This window comes from Convolutriloba macropyga, chromosome 3 (assembly GCF_964194025.1).
Source record: "Convolutriloba macropyga chromosome 3, txConMacr16.3, whole genome shotgun sequence".
Taxonomy (NCBI): domain Eukaryota; kingdom Metazoa; phylum Xenacoelomorpha; order Acoela; family Convolutidae; genus Convolutriloba; species Convolutriloba macropyga.
Window position 1 is genome coordinate 78073304 of NC_134470.1, and position 14049 is coordinate 78087352.

Consider the following 14049-nt stretch of genomic DNA (forward strand, 5'->3'; position numbering starts at 1 on the left):
GCTTAAAATTGTAACAATGTAAATATTTCTAATAACTTTATTAAAAAGTAATCGGAAGGCAATTATGAAAAGCATTTTTTTTTCTCTTTTTCTTAGTACATATTCTGAAATTTTAGTTTTTTGCCAGAAGTCGTATTCAACTGAACATCTGTGATACTTATAATTTAAAGGAGAACTAAAGCAATCAAATTACAGCATTTTTTGAAGGAGAACTAAAGCAAACGACCGCAACGTTGCTGAGTTTTAGGTTGTGCAGTGAAGAGAATGACGCAACCTTTCATCCATTTAACAAGAAGACTGTAAATCAGAAGATTATTGAGTTTAAGAATGTGCTAATGATTGTTATGCGTTTAATTGATCTGAAAAGTTCCTGCGTTTTTGCTGTTTGGTTATGATGGGTTATTTCATATGAATGTTCTCACAAGAATGAAAGAATTATTGGGCGAAGATAGTGGTGAAGAGAATCCTCTTTATTTCGTCTCAACTTTGCACATAACTGCAATAAAATGTTTCATTGCTTTTGAATATCTTTTTACTGCAATGGGTTTTTTCATATTGGCTTTCTTCAATTTCTGTATCTTATTTGAAGTATTTGACTATTTTATTTTGCACGCTAGATTATATTTGTTTTTGCATTATCGAGTTTTTTGTCCTTAAGTTAATGGAAGTAACTGAACGATTGTTTAAGTCATTATTCGGGGTCTCGAAAAAGTAAAGAAATTTTTTTGATGTATTTCAAAGACGATTTTGGCCGATTTTATCGTTGTTTTGCTAACTTGATTGATGTTTGCGATAGCAGGTGCTGTTATTGGCCTTCTGGTTTTTAAAGTAGCTATTTGGTTTTTGGCTCTTTCTTTATTTTCTTAAGATATGTTAACACATTGGGGGGTTTTCTTCAAGTGATTTGTTTTTGGTCATGTTTAGATAGTAGATCAGGCTATTTGAACGAGTATTTCATCAGATGTTTGATAAAATGTGGTTTTATGGGGAATATTGTTTCAGCTTATTTTGATTTTTTAATCGGGTGTTTTAACATTTTAAGTAGATGGAGATTGGGTAGTCTTAGCTTAATTGTTCCGACTTTTTTTCAAAAAGGAGGAATATATGCGAGGTCAGCTTTTTTCTTCAGCCAGACTTTCACTTTTTGTTTATGATCCGTATGGAAGATCGAGAAACATCATTGTGTACCCTTTGAGACTACTTTTGATTTTTATTTTAAAATGTAACTTTTACCTCTGATTAAAAAAAAGGGGAGATGTTTAAAAACTGGAAGGATAACGGAAGTATTGAGTGTTGAGAAGATGTGGGGGTATTAACATACATCTATATAGCTGCTATATTGTTTTTTGAAATGTAATATAAAGAAGATTATACTAATTTGCTTAAAATTGTAACAATGTAAATATTTCTAATAACTTTATTAAAAAGTAATCGGAAGGCAATTATGAAAAGCATTTTTTTTCTCTTTTTCTTAGTACATATTCTGAAATTTTAGTTTTTTGCCAGAAGTCGTATTCAACTGAACATCTGTGATACTTATAATTTAAAGGAGAACTAAAGCAATCAAATTACAGCATTTTTTGAAGGAGAACTAAAGCAAACGACCGCAACGTTGCTGAGTTTTAGGTTGTGCAGTGAAGAGAATGACGCAACCTTTCATCCATTTAACAAGAAGACTGTAAATCAGAAGATTATTGAGTTTAAGAATGTGCTAATGATTGTTATGCGTTTAATTGATCTGAAAAGTTCCTGCGTTTTTGCTGTTTGGTTATGATGGGTTATTTTATATGAATGTTCTCACAAGAATGAAAGAATTATTGGGCGAAGATAGTGGTGAAGAGAATCCTCTTTATTTCGTCTCAACTTTGCACATAACTGCAATAAAATGTTTCATTGCTTTTGAATATCTTTTTACTGCAATGGGTTTTTTCATATTGGCTTTCTTCAATTTCTGTATCTTATTTGAAGTATCTGACTATTTTATTTTGCACGCTAGATTATATTTGTTTTTGCATTATCGAGTTGTTGTCCTTAAGTTAATGGAAGTAACTGAACGATTGTTTAAGTCATTATTCGCGGTCTCGAAAAAGTAAAGAAATTTTTTGGATGTATTTCAAAGACGATTTTGGCCGATTTTATCGTTGTTTTGCTAACTTGATTGATGTTTGCGATAGCAGGTGCTGTTATTGGCCTTCTGGTTTTTAAAGTAGCTATTTGGTTTTTGGCTCTTTCTTTATTTTCTTAAGATATGTTAACACATTTGGGGGTTATCTTCAAGTGATTTGTTTTTGGTCATGTTTAGATAGTAGATCAGGCTATTTGAACGAGTATTTCATCAGATGTTTGATAAAATGTGGTTTTATTGGGAATATTGTTTCAGCTTATTTTGATTTTTTAATCGGGTGTTTTAACATTTTAAGTAGATGGAGAATGGGTAGTCTTAGCTTAATTGTTCCGACTTTTTTTCAAAAAGGAGGAATATATGCGAGGTCAGCTTTTTTCTTCAGCCAGACTTTCACTTTTTGTTTATGATCCGTATGGAAGATCGAGAAACATCATTGTGTACCCTTTGAGACTACTTTTGATTTTTATTTTAAAATGTAACTTTTACCTCTGATTAAAAAAAAGGGGAGATGTTTAAAAACTGGAAGGATAACGGAAGTATTGAGTGTTGAGAAGATGTGGGGGTATTAACATACATCTATATAGCTGCTATATTGTTTTTTGAAATGTAATATAAAGAAGATTATACTAATTTGCTTAAAATTGTAACAATGTAAATATTTCTAATAACTTTATTAAAAAGTAATCGAAAGGCAATTATGAAAAGCAATTTTTTCTCTTTTTCTTAGTTCATATTCTGAATTTTTATTTTTTTGCCAGAAGTCGTATTCAACTGAACATCTGTGATACTTATAATTTAAAGGTGGACTAAAGCAATCAAACTACAGCATTTTTTGAAGGAGAACTAAAGCAAACGACCGGAACGCTGCTGAGTTTTAGGCTGTGCAGTGAAGAGAATGACGCAACCTTTCATCCATTTAACAAGAAGACTGTAAATCAGAAGATTATTGAGTTTAAGAATGTGCTAATGTCTGTTATGCGTTTAATTGATCTGAAAAGTTTCTGCGTTTTTGTTGTTTGGTTATGATGGGTTATTTTATATGAATGTTCTCACAAGAATGAAAGAATTATTGGGCAAAGATAGTGGCGAAGAGCATCCTCTTTATTTCGTCTGAACTTTGCACATAACTGCAATAAAATGTTTGATTGCTTTTGAACACCTTTTACTGCAATGGGTTATTTCATATTGGGTTTCTTCAATTTTTGTATCTTATTTGAAGTATTTGACTATTTTATTTTGCACGCTAGACTATGTTTGTTTTTGCATTATTGAGTTGTTGTCCTTAAGTTAATGGAAGTAACTGAACGATTGTTTAAGTCATTATTCGCCGTCTCGAAAAAGTAAAGAAATATTTTGGGTGTATTTGAAAGACGATTTTGGCCGATTTTATCGTTGTTTTGCTAACTTGATTGATGTTTGCGATAGCAGGTGCTGTTATTGGCCTTCTTGTTTTTAAAGTAGCTATTTACATGAGTTTGAATCGATTTTGTTGATTGCATTTTGAAACTGGTCTTATACTGATTAGTATTTTGATGTAACAGAAATGCTATAGCTGTCTTGATCGGCTTTCACGTCAAACATAATCAAACATAAAAATCAGGTAATGTTCTATGAAATAAAAACTTCTATGAAATAAAACTGCTAGATAGTAGTCAAAACCATGTCCAGCTAATTAATAGTTGCACTTAGCTATTTGTTTTGTTCATGTTACTGTCTGTGTTTTTTTTGGAAAAAATGTTTTGGGACTGATTTTTCTGGCTGAACTCGAGAAGTTGCTGTGGAAAGCCGTTCTATCCTGTAAAGTAGTTGACAATGACTGTTGTTTTTCATCTGGTAAATTTATAGTTTTAGAGTTTTTCAGTTTTCATATTAAAGAATGTCGTACGCGACGTTGCTCCGGAAAACCTGCTTCAATTTGAGCTTTGCAGAATTGACAGTAGAAAAAGTTATACCTCTCAAAGAAAATTTTGACAAATTTGAGACCAATTTGAGCCGTCTTGTTTTATAATAGTTTTTACGAAGGCACTTGTCCTGATCTTATTTCTCAATAAATAATAGAGCAGTTGGTTCAGTAGGTTGGAAGAATATTTTGAATGGGGTATTTTTGTTAGTTGCTCTTGAACGATTAGGAAGCAAAAACATCACTTGAAGCACCTTAGTGACCTTATCACCCCCAAAGACTGCAATCCAACAGCCACCAACGTGTTTGAAAGCAGGCTACAATACAATCGAGCCCACGACAGTCCTTCGAGAGCAATTCTTCCAGTTTTGGGCGGTTGTCATTCCTGGACGCCAATCACTATCTCAAAATCGCTTCTTTTCTGTGATTTCAATACCTAGCTTAGTCTGTATTTTGCCGTTTGCGGCCTTCTGAGACCTGTTGTTTAAAAACCCGTTAAGTCCGATATCACGAAAACTATCATGAGAAGGTTTTCCATGGTTATAGCTCCAGCTCTGTTGTTTCATTACGGTCGGTATTTAATGCTGCCTGTCTTCAGAGCTTTGACAGTAGTCTGTTGCTCATTTTTCTTAATTTTAATAAAATGCTGGAGAAACCGGGAAAACAGTGATAGAAACGCTTGCACGTCATAGTATTTTAAGTTCTTGTGAGTGATCGATCTTGGGTTCATACGACTACACAGAGCTGAGCGACGTGCAGTTTGAGAAACTGTTGTCAATGTTATTAGGTAACCCGGTGACAGGAGACTAGAACATTTTGATAACCTCTCGACGTGAAAGCGTCAAGATATAGACGAAGTTTCAACATGGTTCAAGGAAAAATATCAGGCTCATCAAGATATTGGTTGGGTATTTCAACGCTATACCTTATACCAATTTTGAGTCAAACTTAGATAGTCAATTTATGACACGGACGATTAACGACAATGACGATATCTTTTCTTTTAAGTCGCAGAGAATAAAAATGTGAAGAAGAGGACTGTCACTGAGTGGAGTTAAACATGCATGTGTTGAGGGTGGTTCGTGGTTTGTGTGATAAGTGCAGGAGGCAAGGCATGCATGTGTTTAGTGTGTGGTGTTGTTTGTAAATGAATTGATAGGAGGTGGTGGCATTCTAACTTATTTTCCGCTTTGTCGACCTTGCAGGTCCCTTGCAGTATATGTATTTACCCAATTTAGCGCGTGATACCTCCTCCCTTGGCCTAGCTTCCCTCCCGTATTGTTTACGCACAATAACACGTACAGCTTCCTTACAAAATAAGCACAATTTCTTTAACGGCGGGAAAACAGCTCTGGGAATTTTGACGAATTGAGCGCAGTACAAAGCACGTGAAGAGAGAAGCCTCGGGCTTTTGGCGAAAGGGCGATTGTGGACGGACGCGACAGACAGACGCTGTTTACCCCAATTGCCAACACTTTTCCCATAATTCTGCTGCTGCTGTATTGTATGGTTTACGCAAAGTCCCACAGATGGAAGATTATTTTGAAATAGCTCAACTGGAAATTTATTTGACCCAGAGTGCCAAAATTGCCAGGCAGGCATTGTTGCTCTAATATGACACCATAATTCAACAGCTGTAAAACTTCTAGAAGCTCTGTTTTCTGGGTTCTAACTCAAGTTTCGATTTAACTGGAAAGATCATAAATGAAGGACAAGTTCTCAGTTCTCTCCTCGTGGTACTGAAGTTCACTGGCTAGGATCAAAACATAAGTTTGCATTGATCAAACTCCGAGGGATCCATAAGCTGGAGTGGGGCTTTGGGATCTCTTTGATTCCCTTGAAATAGCACAGCCATGTCCTGAAATTAGAAATGATTACTATTCATTGATGGGATGTAGATCTCAAGGCTTTCTGGATCCTATGTTTAGAAGAATTCGAAACTACACTGTCGTTATATAAAGCTGATTTTTTGTGTCTGAAGGAAAAATAGCAACCAGTGATTTGATGAACAATTAAAGAGTCGTTAACAATCATCGTTTACTGGTATGACAGGAGCCGAATTCAATCTTCTGTTCTGTCGACAAAGAGCTAACTCCTTAACTTGAAGATTTAGTGGCTTTCAACTGGTTAATATTACAGGTCCAAAGACAGTAAAGCGATAACAGTTTTATTTTCAAAGTGAAGTTTTTTGAAAATTCTGTTAATATTGCATATCTGAAATGGGAATTTCTTGCTGGGATATTCTTATGATGGCAGGCAATATTAAATTGCTCTTATTTTTTCATTGACTTTGACACTTGAACTAAATTTGTATACATGTGGTAACTGTTCCCTCTCTTGTCATGAGTTTTGAGGTCATTTGCTTGCCTTGTACTTCGATCATAATTTGTTTTTCAAATATAGATATTTGATAGCAGCTTTTGAATGTCTAATTGTGGTCTGTAGTAACGGCAGTTTAAGTCCCTTAGTGAAGTGATTGTGACCTCCCATTCAATCATTTTCTCAAGGCACGTCAAATGCAAATTTTAAATTCCTGTCCTGATTGCTGACATTAACAATTAAGCAAGTCTGCAGTGAGTTGTTTTTTGCTTTTTGTTGAACCTCGTAGAAAAAAAGTATTGTAGAATCGACTGATCAGATTTTGTAGCTTTTAGGTTATAGGAGATCTTTCCTCCTATAAAATTTCAACTTTGTATAATAACTTTTTTTATTGTGTAATAGTTAATTGTATTCCGTTTTTCCATATTTTTTCTTATCTTAATGAGAAAGTAATCTATTGACTCAATGTTGGTCGGACATATTTGATTCGCGACCATACATTTTCTGTTCACACTCCGAATGGTCTACTCATTTGTTTTTGTGCTCTCAAGCAATGGTAGTTGTAGTGTATTTGTTTGAGTCTCGTTAACCTGTGGTTCTTCCGACTATTTCAACGTAATTTTTTAGGACTGTTTTAGCTTTTTTGGATGCATTTTTCTAGCACGATTTTAATATAATGATTTTATCATTTCTAGCTTGATGTTATCATGACTTGCTCTAATCGCTCCTGTTCCGAATTATAAGCAGCTCAACTTAGTTGCGCACACTAGTCACAACAGCAGAAATCCACCTATAAGCTTGATTTGACCGGAATCGAAGGCTCTCCTTTTGCTCCGATTCCTGTGACATCTATAGATTATCTTTTGAATTGTATTCTTATCGGTTTTTGGATTGAATTGAAAGTAATGTTGTTTCTGATGTTCAGACGTTCTTCTATTTCCTTCCCTCGGATGAGCTACTTACTAATGGACATGAACAGCCCAACGGCGGCAGTGAACAGAATGGGATAGGCATGGAAGGAGTCCTGAGTGTGACTGTGACCCAAGGGCACTCCCACATTGCATCATGGAAGCAGAGGGAAAAGGATCTACCTCAGGATGGCTTTGGATTTGGTATCTCAGGTGGAGATGGGAACCCTGTCATTATCAAGAGTGTCATATCAGGTACCTATGATTAACCTTCAAATTGGTGTTCACATTTCTTTTTCACTCACCCAATCTGAGGTGCGATCACTCTCATGAAAACGCGAGGATCATGATAGTAACGGGGATTGTTTAAAAGCGGAGCAGAAGGTATAGAGATGACAAGAGGGGTTTGAAGGAGGACTAAAAGTTAATATATTGGGCTAAATATATTAGATCAATTGGTTAGATTAGATCGATTTTTTAAATTAAACTTTGATTCTGTAAATAACAAACAGCACATTGTTGAATAAAATCAAGATCTACATAATTCAATCAAAGACAAAAAATGTTTAAAAGATTTACATTGTGTCGAAACAGAGGAATGGCTTCAATTGATGGCTTGTCATGAAGTAACAGCAACAGATAAATAACAGACGGGATAAATAAATTTAGATTTGCATCGTTTCGAAACAATGTTGAGGTAAAATATGAAATGTTTTTAAAAAAGCATATGTAAAAGTGAGAGAATATTCCGTTACTGCAACTGTTTTTAAAAAATACGAATTTAATATTGAAATCTATGCTGCTTGCTGAGAATATTTAGTGGCAAACAAATAAAAATAAATTAACAAATTTCAATTCTAAAAATTAATTTGCAATGACATGCAATAGAGGCAGATTAGGAACACAGTAGAACAGATGCAGAACAGCACTGATAATTGTTAAATGACTTTATATATTTGAGACTATTGAAATACAAAATGTTTTTTGATCTTAGTACTTAAGCCATGTGAATTCATGCATATTTGCTGTTCTAATTTGTGATAATTTGTTCTAATTGTCCATAGTGTCAAGTATCAGACGTGAGTGCTCTTTTTCAACAACATTTATCACCTGACTGGGCAGCATGCAACGAGTTCTTAAATTGAATCTATTGTGGACATGGGTATTTGACCTGTGAAATCAGAATCTATGTGAAAAGGTTCAGGGCGACCCAGGTGGAGGTTTTTTGGTTTCCAACGGCGAGGTTTATCACCCACTTTTTTCTGTTTTAACTATCCAATTATGAAAGTAGTTTTGTGTAGATTTTCATTAATTGTTTATTATAGTTCAAGGTGAGTGTAGCTGCAATGCGGATGTCTTTTTCAAATTGCATAACGAAGTTTGGAGCAATTAATGTAAACGTGTTTTTGTTTGATCGTTTTTGTGCTAGAACATTTTTTGACTTCTCAGGTGACTTTTTCACTCATTTTTGAGTGATCTCAATTGCTCTCGCGCCGAAGTAAAGTTTGTTGCTAAATCAAAGGCGATTGTAATATAAGAAGGAACAATGGCGTGATATCCGAGTGGTTAGTGATGCTGCCAATGATTCCGGACGGTTGTGGTTCGAATCGTCCCTAGTCGGACGTTTTTTGCACCCATAAAGAAAAATTTACCTAGGATACAGCTTCTGACTTAAATTGCCGCGCCTGCCATTCGAGAGCAATTTGTATGTACGACGTTATTCGGCTTATGTTTATGGTTCGTCATCTGACTCATTTTTCGTTTTGCAGTTTGTTACGCCGCAAATCAGTAGTTTTGTTCATAATGCATCATGCCGATAGGGTCATATTTCACACTTTGTATTAGTATATTCTTTGATGAACTGTGTTATTAGTTTTTCTTATAATTTGTGTAATTTTTTTTTCAAGAATGACTTTATTCGCTCTCTACATGAATTTTAACGCTAATTTGTTGTTACTGGAAACCATTTCAGAGTCAATTGAGTGACTCTGTCAATGTCAAGGCTTTGCAATTAAATTGAAAGAATAAGTTGACAGGTGAGAGTAGCTGCATTGCGGATGTCTTTTTAAAGTTTTGTCTTTCGATTGACTGTTTTTGTTTTTTGTGCTAGAACATTGTTTGACTTATCAAGTGACTTCTGCACTCATTTTTGAGCCATCTCAATTGCTCTCACACCGAAGTTAATTTAGTTGCTAAAACAAAAGCGATTGTAAGATAAGAAAGAACAATGGCGTGGTATCCCAGTGGTTAATGATGATGTGAACGATTCTGGAGGGTGGTTGTTCGAATCGTCTCTAGTCGGACTTCTTCGCACCTATAAAGATTGAGCCTATGGCTGTTGAGCGAGGTGCAGTGGTCCGAGCCCAGGTAGGGGCATAAAAGAAGCATAATTTGTCGGCTGAAATTTTGGCAGTTGTTTTTCTTTTTCTTCTGCTCATTATCTCTTTCATTCATTCTTTGTCTTTCTTTCGTTATTTCTTCCTTCATTGTTTTCTTTCTCCTTTTTCTTTTTCTCTTTTCTTCTCTTCTTATGCTTTCTTGCTTTCTCCCTCTCTCTCTTTCTTTGTCTCTTTCTTCGTCTTTCCTTTTGTTTCTTCTTTCTTTGGTCTTTTCTCTGTTCTATTTTTCTTTTTTATCTTTGTTTTCTGCTTTCTTTTTTCTATTTCGTGTTTGTTTTTGTTTTTTCTTTATTACTTCACTTCTCTTTCTTTTCTCTCTGTCCTCTTTTTTTTCGTCTTCCTTTTCTTTCCTTCTTTTTTCTTGTATTTTTTTCTCTCCTCTTTTTTTTTCTTGTATTTTTTTTCTCTTCTATTTCTTTTCCTATTGTTTTTCTAGTTCTTTTTTGTTTTCTCTTTATTTCTCTCTGTCTTTCTTTTCTCGCTTTCTTATCTCTCTTTCTTTCCTCTTTCTTACTGTTTTTCTTTTCTCTGGCTTCCTTTTTTTCTTTGTCACTGTTCTTTTGAATTCTTATCTCCTTTTCTGCTGCTGCTGTTTTTTTGTCCGTTGTTTTTCTGTCTTCTTTCACTATCTTCTTTTGTTTCCAGATCTTTTTTGTATTTCGAATTTTTTAATTTTTTGTTTTTCAACTCTATCGTTTCCATTTTCCATTTTCATGTTTTCTCATGTTATGTTTTTTATACTCTGTTAAATTCCCTTCTAAATCTCTTCCAAAGTTTCCTGTTCCTCTCACTTTCCTCGTGTTTTTTTTTCTAGTTCCTTCTTAATCTGTTTTTTTTCCATTATACCTCTTTCCTTCTATATCGAACAAGGAAATTTTTTGTCTGTCTTTCTTCTTTTACCGTCTTTGTTTTTATAGCTGATCAGTTTTTTTACTGTCTCTCCTGTTCTCTTCTTTTTCGCTATATCCTCTTTAATTGCTCTTGAACGAAGTTCATAGCAATTATTGTAAACGTGTGTCTTTTTAATGCAAATTTGTCGCTTGACCGTTTTTGCGCTTTTCTTCTAAAACATTCTTTGACTTCTCGAGTGACTTTTTCAGGCTTTCGTTCTTCATTTCTGAGTGATCTCTAGTGCTCCGTAGTTGCTAATATAAAATCGGTTGCAGCATAGGAAAAGTAATTGACTCGTAGCTCAGTGGTTAGAGCGGGTGGGGTCAACAGTTTATGTTTGTCATCCCTTCTCATTTCTCATATTTCTTATCAGTTTTATCTCGCTGATTGTTTTTATAGCTGCGAAGCTGTAAGCTGAGCGTAGCTATATTGCGGTGCTCTTGGTTTTTTTGTTTCGTCGTCTGACGCTCTTTTTTCGTTTTACATTTGTTCACACAGCAAAGCTGAAAAAGTCAAATTTTCTGACTTCTTCCTCTCACTAACGGCATTTGCGCACGTGACGTCATTTCTCACTCGCTTTAGCGAAAGTTTTGAGGTTCTTTGCATGATTAGATTTTGATCATACGTGACTTACCTCACTCAATAAAATGACTTTTGCACTTTAAAACTTAAGTTTAAATTGAATTTGTTTAAGGTCAAATGAACTCATATGTGCAGTAAAGGTCCCTAATAAGAGGCTTCTGTGGAATGAATTTTAACAGGCTTTATTAATTTATCGCTGAATGTTTTTTAGACTAGTTTTTTGAGCGGCGTCGGTTTTTTTTTCAATTTAGATCTGTATCTGTTTCTATCTCTATTATATGGCACGCAGGTCTATTCTTTCGCAGCTTTTCGGGCAATCTGCCGGCTATGTTGTTCTTTTTCTGCCCACATTTGACTTTTCATTGTCGTTCTCTCTATACATTTCCTTCCGCTTCCCTATCCCTTCTACTTTATCTGAGTTTTCTCTTCTTTTTTCTCTTTTTTTGTTTTCTATTTTTTAAATTGTATACTTTTTCTTGCTTTATATCTTTTTTATCTCTTTTCTCTTTATTTTCTCTCTCTTGCTGGTCACCCTTCTGTTTTTCTTGCTATCTATTTTTTCTTGGTTCTCCTTTAGTATGAACTGAAAGCCAAATTTTACATTTAGGTGGCATAAATAGCGATTTATAATTGATTAATACATTACTGAATGACAATTTTCTTCGCCTTCTGTTCTTTCAAATTGCTTCTCTGAAGTTTTTTTGCTAAATAATGGTAATTAAGTCTTCCGAATAGTTTGATTTTTATGTGTGGATTGCATCGTCCGTCAAGTCTGCTCCATCAATCAGTCATTCATGCGGTTTTTCAAATATTTTTAGTTTATCATTATTTTTTTAACCTTAGTAAATAATAGCTCGCGAGCCAGATGTAGCAATTGTCTGGTTTTCATATGTAGATTTTTAATAGCCGCACAACGATAGCTGGGGCTATTATTGGCCTTCTCTTGATTTTTTACAATTCAAAGAATGAATTGCATTGATGCGCTGTCTTTTTTTTAAGATCTGTTCACGTTTTTTTTCGGCTTTTTCACGTCAGTGAGAATTCAAATTAGAGTGCTAAAAGAGTAAAGGCATCGAAAAATTGAGTAGGTTTGAGGCGTGAATTCTTTCAAAATACCGTTAAAGTGGGGTGAGAAGTTGGTATTGGAACAATTTGGTAGTTTTTGAGGTTTGGCAGTTTTTTTCAGGTGCGTCAATTTAACTTCTGTTTTCAGAATTTCATCTCTTTCAGTGCTTTTAAGAGGGTACATATATGCTCTAATTGTGCCTATTTGCCTTTGCTTGAATTCTTCATTAAGTGGCAGCTGAAATTCTTTATGACTTTGCCACTATTTGTTGTCATAAAATATTAGTGAATTTTAGATTTTGTCCCTTTTTAAAATTATGTTGTCTTATCACTTAGTATCATGACAGGTCTGATTGGTTGCTAATGAGGCATAAATGAGCCTAATTAGTGACTCGAATTTGTAGCTAGTAGTTTTCATGACTTTGACACTACTTTTTCTCAAAAATTTTGTTCTTCATTTTTGATGTCTTATCATCTAATGTCATTGGGGACAGGTATCTGATGCTGCTAATAGAGGTTAAGGTTATCGATTTAATTGTTTTCGTTCAAAGATAGTGCTTTCCATGACTTTGACACTAATTGTCTTCAATAATAATTATCGAATTTTTTGAGTTCTGCGAGTTTTTCTTTTCAACTTTATCGTCTTAACTCTTAGTTTTATTTTTGACAGGTCTCATTGGTTGCTAAAAAGGCTTCTATTAAAGCCAATTATTTCAGTTCATACCTATTGCTTTTTGTGACCTATAGGCTTGTCCGTTTTTTCTTAAAAAATCTTATCGATTTTTTTTGGTTTTGCTAGTATTTGTTGTACTTATTGCTGTCTTTTCACTTAATCTCACTTATTGCTGTCTTTTCACTTAATCTCATTGATGACAGGTCTCAACGGTGGTCGTTGGGGACTCAATTAATTATTGTAAGGATATTTTTCAGTGGTTGTTGCGTTCTGTGACTTATATTGTGTGTTTTCAGTAAGTTTCAGCGAGTTTTATTGTTATTTTGGTTATTTTCGTCTTATCGTTTAATATTACTGGTGAGAGGACCCATCGACATTTAATGACATGTTGCTAATGAGAAGTATAGGAGTATATTGAATATCTTTAGGAGTGCTTGTTTTTGTTGTTCTTGTGTTGTTATTGCTCAGTCTCATTACTAACACCTCTCATTTGCCTTTTAAGGCGGACTAAATGATTGTCAGGTCATAAATTAATACATCTTCGAATTGTATCTCAGGACTTATCCTGCTGCGTTTTTTATTTCGTCATTAAGATGTTTGTTACGACCATATGACGTCACAACCACTTAAAAGCCAATCGTAGAACCTGGATTTTAAGAATGTTGAGTCGAACCTCGTGTTCTTCCTTACTAAGCGTGAAGCAAAAAAAATATTTTCGCGTTATTTTTCACTCAGTGGTCCTCATTTAATTCGAATAACTTCTGCTATGTTTAAGGCTCAATGTGATTAGTCATTCAGGCCACGCACATTGAGCGGTAGTGGTTCAGTTTTTGTATAGAATATTGTGTAACCAGAAGTAGTAAAACTGCAGGATTTTTTTGTACGTTAATTATTGAATCAAACTAAATTTTCTAACCAATTGTCTTATGAACTGATGGGGTTGATTTTGGGAACACTACAAAATAGATGGATGTTTCTATGTTATATGCTGAATGTTTGATGCGCGAAGTTGTAAAAATAAATTTGGTTTGTTATGGTGAATTGTTTTTGCGTCGGTGCTTTGTTTTCAAGAGTTTCATTGATCTTCATCACTTTAGCAGCTGCCAGACTACATGAATATTTGTGTTGATAAACTCAAGTTACCTCAGCTTTAATAGATGTTGTTTTGCTACAAAATTTTATTGTTC

General features: G+C 34.5%; 1 protein-coding gene across 1 annotated transcript in view; it reads left to right on the top strand.

Moving 5' to 3' along the window:
* The window catches only part of LOC142336485 (uncharacterized), a 117158-nt gene that overhangs the window by 10019 nt on the left and 93090 nt on the right, over positions 1 to 14049 (top strand). The window contains exon 5 of the mRNA XM_075385368.1: positions 7270 to 7507. Within this exon, the coding sequence (XP_075241483.1) occupies positions 7270 to 7507 (238 nt within the window). The remainder of the gene's footprint in view (positions 1 to 7269; positions 7508 to 14049) is intronic.